At 42.5% G+C, this 25,561-nt stretch overlaps 1 protein-coding gene across 1 annotated transcript in view; it reads right to left on the bottom strand.

Annotated features, from left to right (window-relative positions):
• Positions 1–1,001: 1,001 nt before the first annotated feature.
• Positions 1,002–25,561, bottom strand: part of mrpl39 (mitochondrial ribosomal protein L39) — a 36,184-nt gene continuing 11,624 nt past the window's right edge. The window contains exons 4-10 of the mRNA XM_068041259.1: positions 18,281–18,380; positions 17,353–17,420; positions 13,652–13,764; positions 11,965–12,030; positions 10,028–10,181; positions 5,997–6,044; positions 1,002–5,838 (exon numbers count right to left, since the gene is read on the bottom strand). Of these exons, the coding sequence (XP_067897360.1) occupies positions 5,788–5,838; positions 5,997–6,044; positions 10,028–10,181; positions 11,965–12,030; positions 13,652–13,764; positions 17,353–17,420; positions 18,281–18,380 (600 nt within the window). The 3' untranslated portion in view covers positions 1,002–5,787. The remainder of the gene's footprint in view (positions 5,839–5,996; positions 6,045–10,027; positions 10,182–11,964; positions 12,031–13,651; positions 13,765–17,352; positions 17,421–18,280; positions 18,381–25,561) is intronic.

Raw genomic sequence — 25,561 nt, 5'->3', positions numbered from 1 at the left:
CTTTTAGTGTCATGCAGATTATTACGCATATTATTTCATGCATCAAGCAAAAGTCAACAGATAGCGCGTGGGAGTAGCTGAAGCCTTGACATTTTGAATTTGCATAGCCATCCTGAGTAGGTAGTCAAGGTTCTGAATCTGCCACTGTAGGTTAGCATGCTGCCAATTCTACTCTAGGACCTTGGCCCAAATCCAGCCCAGATCTGTGCCCGAGCAACAGGGACAGAAATTTCAACAGCAGCATCTGCTAGAAGTGCTGTATAAGATGGAATAGAAAGTGATTGTGATTCAATACTCGGCCCAGTACTGAACCTGTGGAATGCTGAGTTCCTTGTCCAATGCTCCCTATATCATTGTACAGGAATTTCAGAAACAAGCTTGAGAACCAGCTCGTTGCTGCACTTATTCCAATATATGTGACAGCCATTGGAATTTTCTGAATGGGTAGAGGGATTGCCCAGTTGGGCATTCCAACATAGAGTGAAGGAAGGTGTCGAGTTCCATTCTAATCTCAACTTAACACATCTCAGCTAGGGGAGCAGTCAAGACACTACAGATGAGCAATAAGTCTGAAAAGTTCCTGTTCACAACTGCATTTAAGGCACTATAGTTGGTACTTGGATCAGCATCTTTGGCTTGTGGAGGGGGAGGAGGGCTTGAATTAGCAATGGTCCTACACTTGATCACTATCCAGTTGCAAGTGATGATGCAAGGAGTTTGGAGGATGACAGGATTGGGTTCAGCTTATTATACCCACTCTAATGAAAGAGCCTGACAACCCTTCCACACATGAAGAACAGGACTTGAGAGAGATACTGGAGGTCTTTCAGAACCTGTAGAATAGTGCTCCAATAATTAATGATTTCAAGGGAGAACACTCCTTTACAAAGGCAAGATTGCATTAGATAACCACAGCATGTACCATCAGCCAGAAGCCACACAGCAACCAACCCAATTCAGAGCCATCGACAGCAGCTTGGCTGAAAGACTGAGACAACCAACTTAAGACTGACCTGCAAACGCAATAGACAGTGGAATGTACAACCTGAGACATCCACAGACCACCCACAGCTGTACAACATCAAAACATATATATTTAATTTACATGAAACACAATACTGAGACTCATTAGGGGTAAAAACATACTTGAGTAGCGATACAACAGGGTGTAGCACATCTGCTGCTAGTCATACGCCCCATCCAAACTGAATATCATATTTCACAGGTAGTGGGTGCAATCCTGCCCGATTTGCATCCCCCATCCAAAATGGGCATCACCCACCATTCAAACTGCAAAATAAATCTGCAAGAACACAGGTTGAAAATGAAATAAAGTTTTTAAAAGTCCTATTTTTACTTGTTTCACTGCTGGGCCAAGCCTTCCTCACCTGACTTCCTTTAAAATTTATACCTCAATTCACTTTAACTTCTGTTGCAATGTAGCACAGGTCCTCAGGTACCATCAGCCCGACAGTACCTCTCTCAGCTGGCCATTCTCAATGTCTGGGTATAGGCAGAGTGCCACCAGGTCGAGCCCAATCTTGTCCTCGCCAAACGTACTTGTGGCAGGGGAGATGGGGGTGGTGGCCACTGATCTGAAGGAGGAACCCTGGATAAAAGCCCCCACCCCTTTCTAGTCCCAACAGGGCAGGGACTAACTGTAGCACCCTCACCAGCACTCTGACTAAAATCAACTAGCAGCAGAGGCCAGGAATTGAATTTGAGCCATTCTGGCATGTATGGCTCAGGGTTGGGTAAATGTACTGTGACACAGCCAACTTCAGTCGTAACCTTTTACATGAGTGAACTTTTGATTATAGCAAAGATGTGATGTGATAGCCGATAAGGTCGGAACCCTCTGCATAGCGATGAGACACATGAGGGCCGAACACTAACTGCGGCCGTCTGCAGCAGACTATTAGGGCAGGAGCCAGGATCAGACCAAGAACCTTGTAGTGAAGTAGGGGAAACACATACAGGAACAGGTATATTATGGGTGACTTTGATTTGCCAGAAATAGATTGCTCTAGTAAACAGCCAAGCTGGTATTATGGATCAAATGATTTCTTCTGTGGTGTAAATCTCTAAAGGGTGAAATAATTGATCAACTTCACTACGCAAGCAATGGGGTTATTTGACCTGACATTAAGTAACAAAGAGGTGATTGAGCAGGTCAGAGTCAGATAACTACATGACAATGATATGCTGGAAAAGAGAATGAGCAGAAAAGCAATATTCAAATTTAGGAAGGTCCAGTTTGATCTCTTCCTCGCTAAGGAAATTGACTGGACAGTCTCGTGTGAAAATAGACCTACAGTACAGAACTGATAGATATGCTGACTATTATGATTATTAAAGTGGATATTATTTATTCTCTAATCTGTACCTACAGGCTTCAGCTTTGACCAGAATTACAGTCAATAGCAACCATGCCTAGAAAATCATTTTGTCTCAGAATGTATTGTGTAATTACTACAAATGTGTTAGGGATATACTAAATCCTGTTTGCCTGCCTTGCTTATATTTCTGGGCTTGCTTTATTCAACTCAAAAAAAAACTTCTGCCTAGCCTCAAGGAGTCTGACGGTGTGCTATACAACATTCATAGCAGGAGTCAATATCCTGCAATCACTCACTCCGGAATTCAACCAAAAGGAGCTTGGCATTTATATAGCACCTTATCACATCACCTCAGGACTTCACATGACAACGGATAAATCATTTTGAAGTGAGGTGACTTTTGGCGTGGACGCCAACATGGCAGCTATTTCACACAGCAACAAGAAGCTGGGGCTCTTTTCTCTAGAAAAGTGAAGGCTTGGGGTGACCTAATAGATGTCTTTAAAATTATGAAGGGATTTAACAGGGTAAACATAGAGAATATGTCTCCACTCATGAAGGAGTCCAAAACTAGGGGTCATAAATATAAGAGTCACTAATAAATCCAATAAGGCTTTCAGGGGAAACTTCTTTACCCAAAGTGTGATTGGAATGTGGAAGTTGCTACCACAAATAGAAATGAGATGAATAGTATCAGGGAAGCTAAATAAGTACCCGAGATAGAAAGGAACAGGATATGTTGATTGAGATAGATAGGGAAGCAAGGTATAAGGAGGTTGTGTGGGACATAAGCACTGTTATAGCCTTGTTTCTGTACTGTAAATTCTATTTCACTCTCAGTAACAACTAATTAATAAGTTGGTGGTAACATTGGTTGATGAAGGAATGTTGCCCAGGGTACAGAGTTCTTGTTCAAATATCCTTAAAGATGCCAGAATACCATATCAGCCTTAGAGGGAAGAGATTATAGATTTACCAGAATGATACCTGGGCACAAAGGGTTAAATTATGAGGAGACAGTACACAAACTAGGGATGTATTCCCTGAAATTTAGGTTAGGGTGTGATTTGATCAAAGTATTCAAGATATTAAGGGGAACAGATAGAGTTGATGAACTATTTCTGCTGGTTGGGGTGTCTAGGACTGGGGAGCATAGGCTAGAAATTAAAACCAGATGTTACGCCAATGTGTCTTGTTGAATGATAATTTTCTTTGGTCCACTGACTGGAGATCTGAATTTATATATTTTTTTAAAAAGACATTTTAAAAAAAGACATTTAAAACAGGATGACTGCTAGCAGCTCAAGATGATCACCTAGTTTGCTACACTATATCCTACATTGCAAAGGACTGTGAGGAGAGAGACGAAATGTCTGCTCAGACCCCAGCAAGAACTAAGACCCAGGAAGTTTAAAGGAACTACCTTTCTCTCAGCAAGAAGAAATGTTGCTAACTGCTACGGTTGAATCACTGAGCAACTGTCCTGTGACAAGCCCCTCCCATCTGTGATCTCAAGCTGGTGCTTTCTCTGCAGCAGAGGAGAAGCAACTGGATTCTGACACGAGCAGAACCTAAGTGGAGCTCCCTCTCCCTCTCTCCATTCCAGCTTGAAAGTTTTCAAATCCTGCCTATTGACTGATCATCTTTGCATACTCTGGCTACAATCAGAAACCCCGTTGGAGGAAATCATCCACATCGCTGTCTCCAAGAGACCCACTGACCCAATCATCTACCTCTTTAAACTAAAAGCCTCAGGACCACTGAAATCAGCTAGAAGCCAGCTGAATCACTAAACTCCACAGACTGTATACCCTTTTGTTTTATGGATTCTAACTCAACCAATCTACCTTTTCCCACTCTGTAACCTATTTGTGCGTGTGTAAACCTCTGGTGTGTGTGTGTGTAAGGGAAAGTTGGCACATTGTTTATTATTTTATTAGTTCGGTTTAGGTACAATAAAGTTAACCTCTTTCTTTGTTAACTCAAGAAAACCTGTCCCATTGGTTCTTGTTATGATCATTACAAGAACCAATGAAACACCTACTGAATTGGTCAGGTCATCTACTTTGAAAGAATTAAACCTGTTGTGGTCTAACAAGGAGAGGGAAAAGAGGGAAGCCCTTCAACCCTTCCGCACTTGACCGTAACACAGACTTTTCGCGAGTGAAATTAGGAAACAATTCTACACACAAAGGGTGGCAGAAGTTTGGAACTCCCTTCTAAAAATGGTAAATTGATGCTGGGTCAATTGTTAATTTTAAAATGAGAATGATAGATTTAAAGGTATTAAGGGATATATAAGGCAGCTATATGGAGTTAGGCCGCAGATCGACCATGATCTTATCGAATGGCAGAACAGGCTTGAGAGGCTAAATGGCCCAATCCTGTTCCTATGTTAACATCCACCTGATTCAGCTGAACAGAAGGATAGGATGTCAGCTTAATGTCTCACTATCTCTGACAATGTGGTGCTCTTTGCATACTGAACTGGTGAGTCAACCTAGAACGTGTGAAGTGGAGTTTAAACCCACTGAGCCAAGCTAACAGCTCACACTGTCAGTCTACCTGGGGGCAGTAACTGTCTGTATAATGCTGTAACCAGTTAGTGCTCATAGGATACTGAACCCCGTGTCGTCCTGAAGATTCAGGAATAAGAAACCGGTTTTAAAAAACTTTGATATAGCCAAACTACTTGTGAAGAAATTATTTTTTCATAAATATCTAAAAATTACAAATAGATGGAAATGCAAGGAGAGGCAAGTCCTGACTTCATTCTGGCACCTCCCTTTGTCTGGTGCAGATTAACACAGGACTACTGGAGGTTGCCCTCATGCCTCAGATAAGGACAGGGTCAGACTTGGTTATGATGCCCTCCAAGGTTCAACATCCGGTTAACATTCACACCTGGATTTTCCACCTTGACACTCCTGCAGTGCACTGGGAGTGCATGTCAGGAATTTCACACTCGTGCCACGTGATTTTTCAGGGCATGGTACTCGAGGGCTACCAGCACCGTGGAACTGTAACCCAGCAAAAGATCAATGTCTTCAAGAACAAAGTAGAGAAAACCAATGTAGGCTTGACATTTTTGTCCTGATATTTATACAGAATGATAAAGTACAGGAGGCCATTCAGCCCATCATTCCTGTACCTGCTCTTTGAAAGAGCTATCCAATTAATTCCACTCCCCCGTTCTTTCCCTGTAGCCCTGCAAATTTCTCCTTTTTAGATATATATCTACTTCCCTACTAATCAGCTTCCACCACCCTTTCAGACAGCATATTCCAGATCACAACTCACTCATACATCCCTCTACAACACAACAAGCTCAATATGGATAATACTTTATATTTTACTGTGTACATAATTTGTCCATTTACTTATATTACAATTTTGTTTAAAAAGCAAGCCGGTTGATCCTCCCTGCTCGTCTTTCTCCGCAATCTGTTCACGATGTTGTTGCTTCCACTGTCTCTGCATGGCCTTTGTCATCTGTAATCTGCAGAACACAGAATAAATGGGAAAATGCAAAGCTTTTTTTTTCATTAGCACATCAAATGGCACCATTGTTCAGTACAAACAAACCAGTCTCCAAAAATCAACTATGTGAAGCTAAGTACACCAGTAACAGAATTAAAACAAACTTTTCCAACTCACCAGTTTTTGTGATCTCTGCCTTAATCTGTCCCACACAGAGAAAAGGGTCTATGGAAAGGGATGGGGAAAAAAGTGGATTGTTATATTGGAAGAAACTGAAGAGGAGAAACAAGCCTCAAGTATATCGGGATCCTCGAAGGATTAAAATACAATCCAAACCCTTGACATTAAGTTTGGATGAGCCATAAGGTCTTTGGAAGAAACAAGAGAAAAAGTACTGGTTGGTATCTTTCACCACCTCAGGATGAACCACAGCAATTAGCAGCCAATGTTACAAACGCAACAGTAAATTTGCACAAACCAATGTCCCAATGAGATAAATGACCAGATAATCCATTTTGTATTAAATTTTGGCCAGACACCAGTACTCCTCCCATACTCTTCTAATAATGCCATGGGATCTTTTATGTCCACTTGAGGGGACAGATGGGGGCCTCAGTTTAATGTCTCATCTGAAAAGTAGCTCCTCTGACAATAAAGCACTCCCTCAATGCAGCACTGAACAGTCATCCCAGATCACATGCATAAGTCTGTGGAGTAGGAATTGAACCTACAGCCTTCCAACTCAGAGACAAGAGTGCTTATACAGCTGACATCCAAAAATGCAGACCTCCTTTGGTATCTCTGCTGGGAAGTACACTGCCTTGCATGGAACTTAACCACACAGACTAGGATGGTAGGAGATATATAACTGACCCCAGTGCTCCTGAACTAGGGGAAAACGGGAAAATTTATAAAGAAATCAACCAGGGTTCGTGCCCCTCATTCTATCCTGATCAAAAAACATATGCTGATTGGGTAAGAACAGGACTGGGCTAAACTGTGATCTTTGCTCAGAGTCAAATAGCCTTGCTGACCTTCAATGCCTTAAACATGAAGAATGGTCACCCCAGCAAGAGCATTTGATGGGCAACGAAGCCGATGAAATTGGGCCCAGGAAGAGTTAACACCTTTAGGAAAGAAAATAGACAATATGGTGGATCTAAAGAAGCAATTAGAGGGAAATAGCCTCAGTGAGGAGGCCAGAAAATGCCAAGCTGTGGCCCTGTTGCCAACTGAACTCTTCTCTGTCTTCTATTCCCAGTCCAAAAAAGGTAAAACTGTTTCCTTTGTGATTTGTTACAGAATCTCACCGCACAGAAGGAGGCCATTCAGCCCATCATGCCTGTGCAGGTCTTTGAAATAGCTATCTCATTAGTTCCACTCCCCGGTTCTTTCCCCATGGCCCTGCAATTTTCTTCCCTAAAGTATTGATCCAATTCCCTTTTGACAGTTTATTATTGAATCATTATGTTTCTTGAAGAAAAGGCTATCAGGCCCATATGTGCTTATGTACTTGAGGCTTTTTTATTTTGTTTGCCATCAGTTTTTTTTTCTTACATTGACCAGTCGGAGTGCAACATCTGCAATGAAGGATTAAATCAGCAAAGAACGAATCCCTCCTGCCTTACCAGCAAATAACACTGGAACGTAATAACCAGAGGGTAATTTACTGATGATGAACCAATTGCAGTTTGAAATCCAATCAGTTTACAATCAACATAGCTGTTCACCCTTCATTGTGGGGAAGATACCTGCTCCTTCCCTTCTCCCACTATCGCTCTATAAACTGTCCATGTATGGATGGGGAGACTGGCCCTTCACTGCTCACCCTCTTGTAGTGAAGTTCCTGATCTCAGCTCTTATCTCGAGACACTATGCATCTATTACTTTTTTTAAAAAATTTATTCATTCTTGGGATGCAAGCCTTGCTGGCAAGGCTAGCATTTATTGCCCATCCTTAATTGCCTTCGAGAAGGTGGGGTAAGCAGTCTTCTTGGACCCGCTACAGTCCACGTGGTGCAGGATGATTACTAGGATGATTCACAGCCACTGCCGCTCCACCGTTCTACAGATGAGCAATTGCTTATTTTATCTCCCTTCCTAGACATCGTTATCACTCTAATCCCCAATTGCTGACCTGGTAAAGATCAGGAAAATCAGCAGAGACCAGTAAATATAAAATTTATAAAGAAATTAACGAGTGTTTGTGCCTCTCATTCTACCCTGATCAAAAAGCGAATGCTGATTGGGTAAGAACAGGACTGGGCTAAACTGTGATCTTTGCCCAGAGTCAAATAGGAACATAGGAACAGGAGTAGGCCATTCAGCCCATCGAGGCTGCCCAGCCATTCAATACGATCATGGCTGATCATCCACTTCAATGCCTTTTTCCCCCCACACTATCCCCATAGCCCCTAATGTCATTTGTATTTAGAAAGATGTCAATCTCTGCTTTAAACATACTCCATGACTAAGCTTCCATAGCACTCGGGGGTAGAGAATTCCAAAGATTCACAACCCTCTGAGTAAAGAAATTTCTGCTCATCTCTGTCCTAAGTGGCTTCCCCCTAATTTTGAAATTGCATCCGCTGGTTCTAGACTCCCCAACCACGGGAAACAGCTTAGCTGCATCTACCCTGTCTATCCCTTTATGTATTTTGTAGGTTTTAATGAGATCACCTCTCATTCTTCGAAACTCTAGAGAATATAGGCCCAGTTTCCCCAATCTCTCTTCATAGGACAATCACGCCATCCCAGGAACAAGTCTGGTGAATCTTCGTTGCACTCCCTCTATGGCAATAATATCCTTCTTAAGTTAACGGGACCAAAACTGCACACAGTACTCCAGGTGCAGTCTAACCAAGGTTCTATACAATTGAAGCAAGACTGTACTACTCCTGTACTCAAATCCTCTTGTGATAAAGGCTAACATACCATTAGCCTTCCTAATTGCTCGCTGCACTTGCATGTTAGCTTTCAATGACTTATTGACAAGGACACCCAGATCCCTTTGTACATCTAAACTTTCTAATCTCTTACTATTTAAGAAATACTCTACACATCTATTCCTCCGACCAAAGTGGATAACCTCACATTGTTATTCCATCTGTCACGTTCTTGCCCACACACTAAGTCTGTCCAAATCGCTTGAAGCCGCTTTGCATCTTCCTCACAACACACATTCCCACCTAGTTTTGTGTCATCCACGAACTTGGAAACATTACATTCGGTTCCCACATCCAAATCATTGATATCTGTTAACAGCTGAAGCCCAAGCAGTGATACCTGCGGTACTCCCTCTAGTCACAGCCTGCCAACGTGAGAATGAAATGTTTATTCTTACTCTCTGCTTTCTGCCTGTAACCAATCCTTAATCCATGCCAGCATACTACCTCCTATCCCATGTTGCTTTAATATTGCTAACCAACCTCTTGAGGGGGACTTTATAAAAAGCCTTTTGAAAATCCAAGTATACCACATCCACCAACTCCCCTTTATCAATTCTATGAGTAACGTCCTCAAAAAACTCCAACAGGTTCGTGAAACATGATTTCCCATTCATAAATCCTGTTGACCATGCCCAATCAGATCATTATTATCCAAGTGTCCATTAACCACATCCTTTAGAATAGATCCTAGCATTTTCCCAACGACTGATCTAAGGCTAACAAGGTCTGTAATTCCCTGTTTTCTCTCTCCCTCCCTTCTTAATAGTGGGGTGACATTTGCGACCTTCCAACCTGCAGGAACCGCTCCAGAATTTGCTCCAGAATCAGTAAAATTTTGGAATATCTTCACTAATGCATCCACTATCTCCATAGCTACCTCTTTCAACACTCTGCCTTGCTGACCCTCACTGCCTTACACATGAAGAATGGTTACCCCAGCAAGAGCACTAGATGGGCAACAAAGAATATGAAATTGGACCTGGGAAGAATAAACACCTCTAGGAAATAAAATAGACAATACGATGGACCTAAAGAAGCAATTAGAGGGAAACAATAAAGGCAAGTTGTTTCCTTTGTAATTTACTGTTATAGAATCGAAACATTGAAGCTGGGATCTGCTAGAACTACCACTGAGTATCAAACAAAGCCATCACACTGGGACAGAGGTCACATTCGTAATCATAAAGAGGCTAAATAAGGTACAAAAGAGCAAATATAAAGAGTGATTTAAACTCCTAGTCTACATTTGTGTCAGCTTACCTTCAGGTGAAGGGGCAGAGAGATCCCCTGGAATCTACGCACCAGTCCAGACTGGGTTGTGTTCAGATTGTGGGCAGCAGTGATCTCATACTGCGAGCAGACACTGGTCCTGGAAATATGTGGTCCATCACTGACATCTACAAAATCACCACACCTACAGAGACAGAGATCGAGAGGCTTACACTTGTACTGTGAACAGTCTGTTTGCACTCAACACAAGGGCGAGAACAGTTAGTGAGATTCATGCCATTCAAAGTACATTGTAGTGTTATTCCCAGGCTTATTTAGTGCATTGCTACTAATATGCCATGAGCAAAATGTTCTTTTAAGCAAAAACTCTATCGTTGGATGATACTCTTAATAAGTTACATCAAATCACTCACACTCTTTCAGCCTAGTTTGAATAGTTAAAATCTTCACATCTTTAATTGTCCTGCTGGTTGTTTTTCAGATCAAGATCACGTGAAGAGGAGATGAAAATTTCACACCCACCGTTACACCTTACCGAAATTCTAATGATCAAACTGCATTGCATCATCCAATTGAATGGTTCTGGCTGTCCCCTAAACAATAGCCTACAGAGCAGTTCAAAACTGGAACTTACTGCAGGCCTAAGTTAAATGCTAAATAACTAAGATACTAAAATAATGAACCACTTAACTCATGAGTCAAAGAGAAAGGGAATCACAAGGCACAAGTCAGGAGTGTGATGGATTACTCTCCACTTGCCTGGATTTGGTGAAGCTGCAACAACGCTCAGGAAGCTAAACATAATCAGGACAATGCAGCTGATTTGACTGACAGTCCATCCACCAGCTTAAACATCCACTCCCTCCACCACCGACGTACCAGAACTACAGCGTTGAACTATATAGAGGATGTATTGCAGTAACACACCACTGCATCTTTCACCATCACCACATAACTGCATTAGTTGAAGGCAGCTGCTTACCACCAACTTCTCTGGGCAACAAGGAATGGATAATAAATGCTGGCCTGGGTGGTAATGCCCATATCGCAATCAGTTTTATTTTTAAAGTATTTTTCAAATTTATGTATTTAAAAAATTTAGAAATAAATAATTATAGGAAAATTCTCAAGCTGATAAATGTCAGTGCAGGAGAATGGAGCCATATTATCACCAATCAGCAGCACTAAGCTCTCAGAGACCACATTAACTGCAGAGGAAGAGGAGATACTGGAGGTGTCTGGGCTAAGGCGACTTCGGAAATTCAAGAAGCTTTCATACACTTCCTTCCTAGGGGAAAAAAATTCAATTCCGAAATTGTATGTTTTAATCAAGAACATAATAACATGGGAAATAAGAGCTGGAGTAGGCTACATAGCTCCTCGATCCTACTCTACCATTTAATAAGATCATCGTTGATCTTCTGCATCCACGCTACCTTTCCGCCTAATCCTCATTCCCCTCGATTCCCTCAACACCCAAAACTCTACCGATTTCAGCCTTGATCTCAATGACTGACCATCCAGAGCTCCGAGGTACAGAATTCTGAAAATTCACAACCCTCTGCGTGAAGCAGCTTCTCATCTCAGTCCTAAATGGCTGAACCTTTATTCTGAGATTATGACCTCTAGTCCTAGACTCTCCAGCCAGGGAAAACCACCTCTGTGTGAGGCGTTTAATTAATTCACCTCAAGTTACTCGCACCACCAGCGCTTCATCATAGCCTAACAGCTCTAAATGCACTTTCCAGATCCAACCTCCAAGTTCGGAAGGGCAAATATATAACGCCAGGTGCTCTTCATAGTTCAGGAAGACTTGCTACAAAAGAACACCTCAAGCTCACTTACATTTTACTGAGATTGCAGAAGATTGCTGTCCTCACTCACTATGTATTACACATTTGTAATGAAACAGATTGATCACCCATACTGAGTTAGACAGTATCCAGAGTAATTTAAGCAGTTCTCACCTGTACAGCTTTACAAGTTTATTGGGATGGAGGGCAGCCTGCTCCTCAATTGCAGCCAGCTTGCATCTGTAAAGAGGTCCAGGTATGTTAAGCACGTTGTATGCTGATTGTCATTGCACACATACCCACTCACATCCATCACAATCATACACATTGCCAAATACACACAATCACACCCATAAAGCTCTGTCAGGACACAGAAATCAAGCTTACTGAATATTCATTGTCTTTGTGTGCACCAATACCCATCATCAAGTGCAAACACAGAAACACACACTAATCCATGCCACATTCCGTTAACTTAAATAAAAACTACTGAAGACATGAATACATTAACCTACCTACACAATGCACAAGAGTAGTCACCTCAGATTCCCAAACACCATTTAAATTATCTCACACCAACCCATGAAAAAAGGGGAAAGGTCACATGTCCCAGGTGGCAGATCGTGCCTCTCTGAACTGGAACACCAGGCACTTCCTGTGTGCCTACCCAAAGGGGCAAGAACAAAATGTTGGATTTTCATTCCCCAAATGAAATTGTGAATTCCCCAATGTGCACAAGCCCCAAACGTACTGCACCACTAATAGCTTTCTTGGTGGGAGGAGGACTGAGCCAGTTTGTTTACAGAACAGCAGCTGCACAGATGAGCCCTGGAGTCAGGAGTTAAAGGCTGAACACATTCAGACACGGCGAGGGAACAGAGGTAGAGCCACTAATCCAGGCTGATCACAGGCTAAATGCTTCCCCCCAGTAAAGAAGGAAGAGTAACAAGGATAAAAGAATTTCAAGTGTGAAAAATAAGTGTAAAAGTAGAGAATCTGTGGGGCACAAAGGTGCAAGTCTGAGCATAGAGTCGTACAGCATAGAAACAGGCCCTTCGGCCCACCGTGTCCATGCTGACCATAATGCCTATCTATACTAATCCCACCTGCCTGCATTAATTCCATATCCCTCTATGCCTTGCTCATACAAGTACCTGTCCAGATGCCTCTTGCCTCAGCAGTTGGTCAAAGCAGCACTTGACTAACCCCTAGACCACTCCACCTTCCTGTCCACCCTTGTGTATAGAGGACTGGTATAGTATTTTAGAAAATAAATTCAAAATTAGCAGAAATATTAAAGCTCTCTAAAATGTGGGATAAATGAGCTGTATATCTCAGTTGCAAAGAAAATCCCAGGTTTGATTCCCAGATAATTTTAGATATTCAATCCTGGGGAGATGGTAGGGGTGTCACTATTAACCCATTGGAAAGGGAAGGAAACAAAAAAAATCAGCCAGGGTTTTCACTCCTGATCAGATGGTCAATAATTTCTGCTGGGAAATGATTAAGTGCTTGCACGAATCCGTGAGACATATCAGAGGGAAATCTGGCTTCTCTGTGATGGACTGCGTGGTTGAATAGCACACCAGCATTCCCCATCCAAGGTTCACATGCCAAGAATGGTCACTGGGGCGAGGTACTAGAGGGTGTTCGGAATCTGTGGAACTGTATCCCAGCAACAGCTTCCCAGGTGTGAGAGAAAATTGGAATGGGGGGTGGGAGAACAAAAAGGGGCCAGTACTAAACAGTAACACCTGGGGTACACTGATGGTAGCATGCCGATTGTCTTCTAGGCAAAACAGCAGCTGACTGCGTCAGTTGGAACTCTCCAGAAGTGGCGCTCAGACGTCCTCAGGCTTACTTGTTCTCCTGAAACATTTCCACCGCAACCTTGGGTGCCACCTCCAATGATTCAAAGGGCAAGTCTTTATGAATAAGCCGGTGAGCCTCTTTAGTGAGGGAATGCAAGTTCTCCTGGAACATAAAAGGGAGAAACACACAGCTGTGAGAACACACCTTATGCATGTAAATAAATCCTACCCAAACCCGCCTGTAGGGGAGACTGATGCGGCTGCATTCAAAGACACACCACTGTGCAACCCAAGGTACAAGAGAATACAGGACCAAGGAAGCTTGCAGAACAGAAAGTGACCATGCAGCCCACTGTGTCTGCACTGTCTCTTCGGTATAATAAAACTAATTCCATTGTGTCACTCATCCCTCATACCCTGCTGCGACAAATATTTTTCCTTCGGAAGGTGAAAGTTTCCATTTCCATAAAACACAAAGTAAAAAACAGTGGCACTCCCAAAAGAGAAATTGGTAAGTTCCCCCACAGGCACTGTCCGATGTGGCACTGAGGCATATTAACCAGAGGTGCTCAGCTCCAACTGCTGGTCTGCACTGTATTTAGCTGCTCTCAGCCAGGCCAACAATAGGATTGGGTTTAGTGTAACACTCTCTGCTGTTAAGAGTTTGCTGAGACCCACACTTTTAGACTCTCATACTTCGCACCAAGGACAATGAAACTGTGCACTAGCAAGAGTTAGTGTCTTCAAGAGGAGGCAGGAGATTGAAGAGGAAGAGTGTGAAACATGTTAGAAAAATTGCATTTATTTGTCAATTTAATAAAAAGTCCATCTGAAGGGAGACTCAGGAATGGACAGGAATGCTAACTTCTGAGTTTTCAGTTAAAATTCAAGCTAGACTGAGGGGATGAAATTTCCTTTCTCTGTTGGCTGTAATTCTCTGAAAAGTGTTGAGTTTGGAGAAATCTCAAAACTAATAATTAATCCTCCCCTCTTAGATTCTGCTTCTGCCCCAAATAATCCACCATTCTTCATCTCCAAGGACAGAGAACTCGGAAATTACTGGTGCCTGTGCTATCTAAATGACCATTTGGAGGTGTACGAGAGCAATTGGAGAAGTACGCACATAATGGTTGATTGGATGAAGAGCTTGGAGATGTTTCAAGAACATGTTACCAATATAAATACCTTCTGAAACTCACTCTCCCTTATACTTTCACTGCCCATTTCAACTGAAATCGAGAACAGGAGCACAAGAACAGGAGTAGATCATTCAGCCCATTGGGCCTGTTCCTTTAGATCATGGCCGATCTATACCTCAACTCTATTTACACGCCTTAGCTCCATGTCCCTTAATGCCCTTACCAAACAAAAATCTATCAATCTCAGTTTTGAAAGCTCCAACTGTCCCAGTATCCACAGGAAGAGAATTCCAGATTTCTAATGCCAAGATAAGTGTGTTATCACTCCATGTCCAGACTTTCACCCTCTCCAATACTTCAAACAGATAGGGTACAGCCACAAGTAACACAGATGCAAATAATCTTACAACACAGAAGGGGGCCATTCAGCCAGTTGTGTCTGTGCCGACTCTTGGAACGAGCTATCCAATTTAGTCCCACACCCCAGCTTTCTGCCCATAACTCTGCAAATTAGTTCCTACAAATGAATATCCATTGCCTTTTGAAAGTTTCTATGGAATGATTCCGCCACCCTTTCCGGTAGTGCGTTTCAGATCACAACAGCCCACTTTGTGAAGAAACTTCTCATTTCCCCTCTAGTTCTTTATCCATAAACTATCCCTCACACCCACTGTACAAACACTACTCCACCCAAGTATGAAAACCCAAATCAAACAGGAAAATAAATACACCAGGTAAAGCTACTTCTAAACTCTTGGGATAAAGTAGCTGTCTTGGAGCTTCACTTCTTACAAGTTTCTCCAGGCATGAACAGAGCTTTCAGATTTTTAAGAGGTCTGCACTGTGGCTTTAGCTGAGATCACCACTTGAAATAAAGGCATTAACATTGTGTTTACAGCCCACGGTGAGCAGTCTCCACTCTGCCTCCAGGCAATGAATTATAAGTATTGCGATGGTAGAGGCTTCTGCTCATTTTCACAGCAGTGTCAGGAGAGGCACAGCAGTCTGTAAAGAGGTGTGATGAGGGTGACACCATGTGGTTAGAACAACAAACAGCACCTGGGGAAATGCAGCCTTCTTATCAAAAGGCAAAGAATCATGCTTTTCCATCACATGCTAAAACCAGGATAGCAACCTCCATACCCTGTTGCCATTTTAGACACGTACTGATCATGCTGGGCTCCACTAGATAATGGGTATTATACACAAATGGGAAGAGGGACATTCGGTCCTTGAATTTAATTTGCAGAAGCAGAATCCTTTACTTGATCTGTAGAACACTATCTACAATGCTATCAGTTCCAAAAAGGTCAAATTCTTTAGCGTAAGGACAGAAGGAGAACGTAGGGTCTGCTATCAGCTATCTTTCTGCAATGCACCTCACAGTGAACTGCCCTTACAAACGCAGAAAACAAGCCAGAAAAATAGCAGCTCAATCCCCAGTCTGTGCTTAGTTGGCTGTTCTCAGCCATGAAGACCATCTTATTCACAGGTAATAGGTCATATATTGCATGTCTCTTCAACTCATTCCTGGATTGTATGATTCAATCTGCTCCCGACGAGCCTACGTCTGACAATACACATGCAGATATCATGAGGCAGGTGACAGGTTTCAAAGTGTCAAATGTACATCTTTCAATCCTGTGTTTTTATAAAGACAGGCATTTTACTGTGAGGCCAGCTATGGATCATATTGGGCTAAACAATAACTACTTGCCACATATACAGCAGCTTTCACACAGTAAAATGACCCACAGCATTTCACAGCATCATTATCAAACAAAATTTGACACCGTGATACATAAGGTGATATTAGGGCAAATGACCAAAGGATTAGTCAAAGAGATAGGTTTTAAGGAGCATCTTAAAAAGGACAAAAGAGGTAGAAAGTCGTAGAGGTTTATGGAAGAAATTCCAGAGCTTAGCAGCTAGGCAGCTGAAGGCACAGCCACCAGCGGTGGAGGTTTAAAATCGGGATGTGCAAGAAACCAGAATTGGAGAAGCACAGATACTTCGGAGGGTTGTGGAGCTGGAGGTGGTTACAGAGATAGCTAGAAATACACCAGAATCTAGGAATCTACAAATTTCCTTCACCAATGGCAATTAATCTCCAACTGACCTTGAACTTGTGCTTATTTGCAGCTGCAATTAATCTCTAACTGACCTCAGCTTGTGCTCAGTTGCAGCATTTAACTTCTACTTGACCGAGCTTGTGCTTTTTCGCAACAGCAATTAACCTCTACCTTGATCTTGATTTGTATTACATTTTGTGACCTTAAAAAAAAGGCCACTTAGACACAGCTCCACCTTTGCAGCAGAACAATAGTGTGTGCTATATGATATAACATTCCCATTGTTATACATCAGCCCATTGTCTGGCTTATGAGCAATGCCATGGGAAATCAGCTGGTATCTAAAGTTAATACACAGCACTCAGGGATAATCTCTCTTCTGGTCTAGATATGAACACTGGAAATTTATTCACATTCTGGGCTGTATAGGACAAAGGGAGACCTACGGTGGGATGGTGGGGGAACTTTACAAAATAAAATCAGAGGACAGCTGCTTGGGATATCTAAGCATGAGGGATGGACCAACAGCAGCACACTTACCACCGAGGGTGTCCAATCATCTAGCCGTCCATCCAGCACCACATCATAACAGAAAGCTCCAGAAATCACTATAACAGAAAGGAAATCTTACATTGCAACAATCTTGAAATGGAAAACACATTAATTACTGAGGACAGGATGAGTGCCTTTTTCAGGTTCTTGAACCCTTACCCGCTTAGGTCCACTGCATTCATGTTGGTGACTCCCAAGTACTATGGGGGCAGTGAATCATTTCTCCTTTGCCTCTCTTACTCCATCGGGTGTTATGCCGGATCATAGCTCCACAGTTATCAGCAGCCCTCCATGTGATCACAATTCATGTTTTCCTGGATGGCAAATACTAAGTGGGCTACTCAACTACAGGGGCATCACAGAAAGCAGAATCTTTGTCCTGGCCCAATCCCCACACACACGCACTTCCCAGCAGAGTTAACAGGGAAGTTAAAAAGTCAAAAGCCCAAGCTGATTTTCCCAGAGAACTCTGAGACCAGTTGCTTGACTCCCGTGACCTTCCCAGCTGAAATCAACCAGTTCAAAACAAACTGGAGATCAAATCAGGAATCTTCCTGCTCCTCAGCTCAGTGTCACATCAGCTGCGCAGTTACCCATTGCACTATCATAGAATATACAGCACAGAAACAGGCCATTCAGCCGAATAGGCCCATGCCAGTGCTTATGCTTCACATGAGCCTCCTCCTACCCCTCTTCAACTAATCCCATCAGCGTATCCTTCTATTTCTTTCACCCTCGTGTTTCTCTAGGTTCTCCTTAAATGTGTCTGTTATTTGCCTCAACTAGTCCACACGATAGCAAGTTCCATATTCTCTGGGAACCAAGAGGATGGTAAGATTGACAGTTGGATTAATCGGGACATTACACAAAGTAAAATGGCGCTCAGTTCAGTTTCCTTAAAAACAATACACTGTACCTGGTACTTCTGGTGCTCTGATCAGTTCAACGTTGTACTCATCTTTAAATGCTGTTTCAAGGACATACCCCATCATCATAGCGCACGATCGCCAATAAGCCTGTTAAAAAGAAAAATGCAGAACAAGTGTTAAATCACATCTTCACAAGAACAGCAAAGCTGGATGAGATTTGGAAGGTCTCATACAAAACTTTCATCTCCCCTTCCAAAAATAAATGGTGGAATAAGCTCTTGGATTCTTTTTAATCCCTTCCATTCCATTCTCTTGTGTTCACCTTACCCTTTGGAATCTCTCCCTGACCCCACATTTTAGCTGCTTGCTCTCAAGTCCTAGCTAAAGCCGCTCCATAATGAGCAACAAGGGGCAACATAGACAGTTTAACTAGACAAGCATCGTATCCTTGTTTCTGGGAGTTTACAGACACAGAGTTGCTTCCGAACTTGTCCTCATATAATTGCCACTTGGAAAACAATTGAGCGTAACATTTCAGTGACACGGTAAGGTACAACATAAATGTAAGTCGTTTTTTTTCCTTTCTCTGATGATCAGGAGATCTCCTCAAAGGAGGAGGGAGAAAAGATAACCCAAGCCTTTCTCACACAATTACCAGAAACAGTTGTAAAAAGTAACCCACCCTTCTCAATGAGGCAGAGTAGAGGAAAAGGGGATTTAATTTTCAGTTTTTATAAATGGGACTTCGGGAGTTACTTTTTAAATTGAAATACTTTGATGAAGGGCCTAGGCCTATATAGAGTGCGGGATAATCCACAATTCCTTCCAGATAAATATTAAGACCACCAAAGCCAGCATCTTTCAGCACTGCCACCCCCCCATCGACCCAACCACCGCACCCCTCCCCCACGATGAACTCTGCACCCTTCCCATAAATTCTCCCTCAGAGGTTGTTTGCAACCTTGAAAATCTATTCAACCCCAAACTGAGCTTCCAACCTTGCATCCTCTCCATGACAGAGACTATCATCTTTTTTAACATCACCCACTTCTGCCCCTGCCACAGCCAGTCAATTAAACCCTCATCCATGCCTTTGTCTTCTTCAGACTCAACTCTCCCTGCTTGCATCCCATTCTGTACCCTCCATAAGTCTTCAGCTTTTCCTAAACTCTGAATTCTGTCTTGAGCAAGTCCCAGTTGCCTATCTTCCCTGTTCTCATTGACCTACATCTGCACTGAGTGCCTGCTGGAGGGCACAGAGTGCGAAGAAGGGGGTTTGGTAAGTGAGTGAATGTTAAGGGTTAATCTCTCTGAAGTCTAGTTTTTGTTTTGTTTACATGTAGCAATTAATTGAAATTACTGTTTAAGTTAAGAGGCAAGTTAGGTTTCTTACAGTTTTAAACAGGGTTATACAAGCGCTCAGAATAGCTGTAGCTAGTTAATTAGGTAGCTAGCTTAAATTGGTTTCTGAGCTCTAGCAGAGCTGACATCTTTGTTTTCAGAGTATAAATTTAGGGGACACTCGGTGTTACTTGTCTGCACTGACTGCTGCTGGAGGGCACGGAGTGTGAAGCAGGGAGTTTGGTACATGAGGGAGTTTGGTAAGGAGGGGAACTATAATTTTTTTTTAAATTACATTTTAATACAATAAAGATGGCAGGACAGGTGATGTGTCACAGCTGGATGCCACAGCAATCCATGGCAACCACGTGAGTGGTAAGTGTCTTGTGACTTGAGGAGCTTTGTCTCAGTGGCATTGAGCTGGAGGCTGAGCTGCAGACTCTGCGATGCATCAGGGAGGGAGAGAGTAACCTGGTCACTTTGTTGCAGAAGACAGTCACACCCCATAGGATAGGGTCATCTATTTTGGCCAGTGGCCAGGGACAGGAGGGTGTGACTGCAAGTCAGGCAGGTAAGGGGAACAAGAAGGTGGGAGTGGAGGAGCCACTTGCAATTGAGCAACAGGTTTGAGGTTCTTGCAGCTTGTATGAACAAAAGTGGGGGCTGACCATGCACTGTAGTACAGGAGGATATACGAATATACCAATTAGGAGCAAGAGTAGGCCACTCGGCCCCTTGAGCCTGCTCTGCCATTCAATAAGTTCATGGCTGAACTGATTGCTCAGCATTTCCACCTACCCCCGATTACCTTTCAGCCCCTTATCAAGAATCTATCTACCTCTGCCTTAAAAATATTCAAAGACGCTGCTTTCACTGCCTTTTGAGGAAGAGAATTCCAAAGAATCACGACCCTCAGAGAAAAAAATTTCTCCTCATCTCTGTCCTAAATGGGCGACTCCTCATTTTTAAACAGTGACCCCGAGTTCCAGATTCTCCCAAAACGGGAAACATCCTTTCCACATCCACCCTATCAAGACCCCCCATGATCTTATACATTTCAATCAAGTCACCTCTTACTCTTCTAAATTCCAGCAGATACAAGCCTAGCCTGTCCAATCTTTTCTTGTAAAACAGCCCGCCCATTCCAGATATTAGTCTAGTAAACCTTCTCTGAACTGCCAATGCATTTACATCCTTCCTTGAATAAGGAGACCAATACTGTACACAGTATTCCAGATGTAGCCTCATCAATGCCTGTATAGCTGAAACATAGCCTCCCTACTTTTGTATTCAATTCCCCTTGCGATAAATGATAACATTCTGTTAGCCTGCCTAATTACATGCAGTACCTACATGCTAACCTTTTCGATTCATGCACTAGGACACCCAGATCCCAGGGAGCCAAAAGGAAAGTAATGGTAGTAGGGGACAGTGTGGTGAGGGGGATTGATACTGTTCATTGCAGCAAAGAGCAATGTTGCTCAGAAGGCTGTGTTGCCTGCCCAGTGCCAAGGTTCGGGATATCTGCTGAAGAGGAACTTACAGTGGGAGGGAGTGTATCCAGTCTTTGTGGTCCGTATATGTGCCAACAACATAGGCAGGACAAGGAAGGAGGTTTTGCAGTCAGTATGAGGAGCTAGGTACCAAATTAAGCAGAACATCAAAGGTAATAATCTCTGGATTATTACCTGAGCCATGTGCAAATTGGAGTAGGGCAAATAAGATTAGAGAAATGAATGCATGACTCAAAGACTGGTGTGATAGAAGTGGGTCCCGGTTCGTGGGACACTGACACCAATACTGGGTAAAGTGGGGGCTGTACCGTTGGGACAGTCTACACCTGAAACGTGCTGGGACCGTTGTTCTAGCGAGTCGCATAACCAGGGAAGTAGAGAGGGTTTTAAAATAAATAGTGGGGGCAAGGGATCAAATTTAGGGAGATGTGGTAAATCAAAGAGTAGAGACAAGGCAGGAGAGACAAGGCAGGAGAGAAAGGTATGAATATGGGAAAAGATAACAAACTGCGACAGGGAGGGACAGTGAGTACAAATCTAAGAGCAAATCAGCAGACAAGGCTGGAGGTTACAAAAATAATAAATGTACAAAACTAAAGGTTCTGTATCTGAACGCACGCAGCATTCGAAACAAAACAGATGAAGTGATAGAGCAAATAGAAATAAATAAGTATGATCAGATAGCCATTATAGAGACATGGCTGCAGGATGGCATAGATTGGGACCTGAATATTTAAGGGTACATGACATTTAGGAAGAATAGGAAACTAGGAAAAGGTGGAGGGCTGGCTCTGTTAATTAATGGTGGTATTAGCACAATAGAGGGATGACCGAAGTTCAGGAAACTGGGATGTAGATTTGGGTCAAGATGAGAAATGATAAAGGCAAGAAGTCACTTGTGGGAGTGGAGTATAGGCCCCGCTAACAGTAACCACACAGTAGGACGGGGTATAAAGGAAGAAACAACAGGTGCTTGTCAGAAAGGTACAGCGATGGGGGCTTTTATTCTACATATAGATTGAAAAAATCAGATGGGCAAAGGCAGCCTACATGAGGAGCTCATAGAATGTTTTCGGGATGGTTTCTTAGAACAGTGGAAGCAGAGACTTTGAATATTTTTAAGGCAGAGGTAGATAGATTCTTGATAAGGAAGAGGGTGGAAGGTTATCGGGGGTAGGTGGAAATGTGGAGTAATCAGTTCAACCAAGAACTTATTGAATGGCGAAGCAGGCTCGAGTGGCCTACTCCTGCTCCTAATTCGAATGCTCGTATGTCCTAATTCGTAACATCATGTTCTGGAGCCAACCAGAGAGATCGGATTAATTAATGACCTCATAGTGAAGGTGCCCCTAGACAGCAGTGATCATAATATTTTACATTCAGTTTGAGGGAGAGAAGAATGGGTCCAGGACTAATATTTTAAATTTAAATAAGGGCAATTATGAGGGTATGAAAGCAGAGCTAGCTAAACTGAGCTGACAGATTAGGTTAAGGGATAGGTCAATAGAGATGCAGTGGCAGACATTTAAAGGGATATTTCAGAATACACAGAATAGATACATTCCAATGAGAAAGAAAAATTCCAAGGGGGGGGGCAGGGAACCCACCTTCCATGGTTAACCAAATAAGTTAAAGCTAGTATCAAACTTAAAGAAAAAGCGTATAATGGTGCAAAGACAGGTGGTAGGTCAGAACATCGGACAGAATATAAAACGCAGCAAAGAACAACTAAAAGATTAATAAGGAGGGAAAAATTAAAGTACAAGAGAAAGCAGGCGAGAAATATAAAGACAGATGGTAAGAGTTTCCATAGATGTTTTAAAAAGAAAAGAGTTAAAGTGAGCATTGGTCCAATAGAAAGTGAGGCTGGGGAATTAATGGATAAAAAGGAGATGGCAGATGAATTGAACAGGTATTTTGCATCAGTCTTCATCATACAGGATACAAGTAACATACAGAAAAAGCTGTAAATCAGGAAATGGAGGGGAGGGAGGAACTTAAGAAAATTACAATCACCGGGGAAGAGGTATTGAACAAATTGTTGGAGCTACGGGCTGACAAGGCCCCGGGTCCTGATGGACTTCATCCCAGGGTGTTAAGAGTGGCTAGTGAGATAGTTGATGCATTAGTTTTAATTTTACAAAATTCCCTAGAATAGGGGAAGGTTCCAATAGATTGGAAAATAGCCAATGTAACTCCTTTATTCAAAAAGGGAGGGAGACAGAAAGCAGAAAACTACAGGCCAGTTAGCTTAACATCTGTCATTGGGAAAATATTAGAAGCTATTGTTAAAGAAGTTATAGTAGGGTACTTAGAAAAATTCAAGGTAATTAGGCAGAGTCAACATGGTTTTGTGAAAGGGAAATTATGTTTAACCAATTTACTGGAGTTCTTGAAGTCGTAACATGTGCTGTGGATAAAGGGAAACTGGTGGATATATTGTACTGAGATTTCCAGAAGGCATTTGATAAGGTGCCACATCAAAAGCTATTGCGGAAAATAAAAGCTCATGGTGTAGAGGGCAACGTATTGGCATGGATAGAAGATTGGCTAGCTAACAGAAAACAGTGTAGGCATAAATGAGTCATTTTCTGGTTGGCAAGATGTAATGAGTGGTGTGCCACAGGGATCAGTGCTGGGGCCTCAACTTTTACAATTTATATAAATGACTTGGATGAAGGGACCGAAGGTGTGGTTGCTAATTTTGCTGGTGACACAGAGATAGGTAGGAAAGTAACTCGTGAAGAGGACATAAGGAGGCTACAAAGGGAGATAGATAGGTTGACTGGGCAAAAATCTGGCAAATGGAGTATAATGTGGAAAAATGTGAAATTGTCCATTTTGTCAGGAAAATAAAAAGGAGGCATATTATCTAAATGGTGAGAGATTGTAAAGCTCTGAGATGCAAAGGGATCTGGGTGTCCTTGTGCATGAATCGCAAAAGGTTAGTATGCAGGTACAGCAAGTAATTAGGAAAGCGAATGTGATCATTTATTGCACGGGGAATTGAATACAAAAGTTGGGAGGCTATATTTCAGCTATACAGGGCATTGGTGAGACCTTATCTGGAGTACTTTGTACAGTATTGGTCTCTTTATTTAAGGAAGGATGTAAATGCATTGGAAGCAGTTCAGAGGAGGTTTACTAGACTAATACCTGGGATGGACGGGTTGTCTTATGAGGAAAGGCTGGACAGGCTAGGCTTGTATCCACTGGAGTTTAGAAGAGTAAGAGGTGACTTGATTGAAACATAAGATTCTGAGGGGTCTTGACAAGGTAGATGTGAAAAGGACGTTTCCTCTTGTGGAAGAATCTAGAACAAGGGATCACTGTTTAAAAATAAGGGGTCGCCCATTAGAGACAGATGTGGAGAAATCTTTTCTCTGAGGATCGTGAGTCTTTGGAACTCTCTTCCTCAAAGGGCGGTGAAAGCAGAACCTTTGAATATTTTTTAGGGAGATAGATCAATTCTTGATAAGCAAGGTGTGAAAGGTTAATGGGGGTATGCAGGAGTGTGGTGTTGAGGTTACAGTCAGATCAACCATGATCTTATTGAATGGCAGAGCAGGTTTGAGGGACCGAGTGGCCCACTCCTGCTCCTAATTCATATATTCATATGTATTGGCTCCCACTCCCACAACACCAAATTTAAAATTCTTGCATGTGTGTGTAAATCCCTTCATGCCTCCCTTTCCCTGTGACATCCTTCAGCCCTACAACCTCTCATCGCTCCCCAACCCCACAAACACTGACCTCAACAAGTGGCAGCCAACACGAACCCACACTCTGGGATCCCTCCTGAAACTGCACTGCCTTTCCATCTCCTTCTTAAAACCAACCTCTTTGACCACATGTATGGTCGTCTCTCCCAATATCTCCTTCTTTGGCTCGGCATCCAGTTTCTAATGACATCTCCGTAAAAACACTGATGCATTTTTCCATTTTAATGTTTTGTATTAATGCAAGTTTCAGTTATGGCAGTGGTAGCTGTAACAGTGCAGAACTCAACCAAGATTGAAAATGATAGGAGAGAACACGAAGTAAATCAGGGAGCAGTGATTAGATATTACCAAGCTTAAGTTTTAAAAGATTGAGGGAGGGAAGAAAAACCACAGTTTCAGCGTCTCAAGATGGAAAATTGCAAATAGGAGTTGGTGTGAAAAGCCAACGCAGTGAGGTTGCAGGGAGGAAGATGATGCTACATTCAGAGCTCAGGATGAACAAGAGGGAAAGGTCACTGCATAATTACCAATGGACATGTTGTCATGAAGACCCCACCTGCCAAGAATGAGGCATATTAATTTCGTCATGTGAAACATTAATGTTACACTGTTGCTGGACTGAAGAGATGACTTGTTTAAAGAGATCAGCAATGGCTGGAAAAATTTGCATAACTGGACACAGTTGCCTAGAGAGACAATAGAACGACTCCCTGATCCAATTAACCCAAACGGATTTTGATCACTAGACACT

The sequence above is a fragment of the Heterodontus francisci genome, chromosome 10, assembly GCF_036365525.1.
Source record: "Heterodontus francisci isolate sHetFra1 chromosome 10, sHetFra1.hap1, whole genome shotgun sequence".
Lineage (NCBI taxonomy): Eukaryota > Metazoa > Chordata > Chondrichthyes > Heterodontiformes > Heterodontidae > Heterodontus > Heterodontus francisci.
Note: the sequence above shows the minus strand (reverse complement) of the source record. Positions and strands in the feature narration are given on the sequence as shown.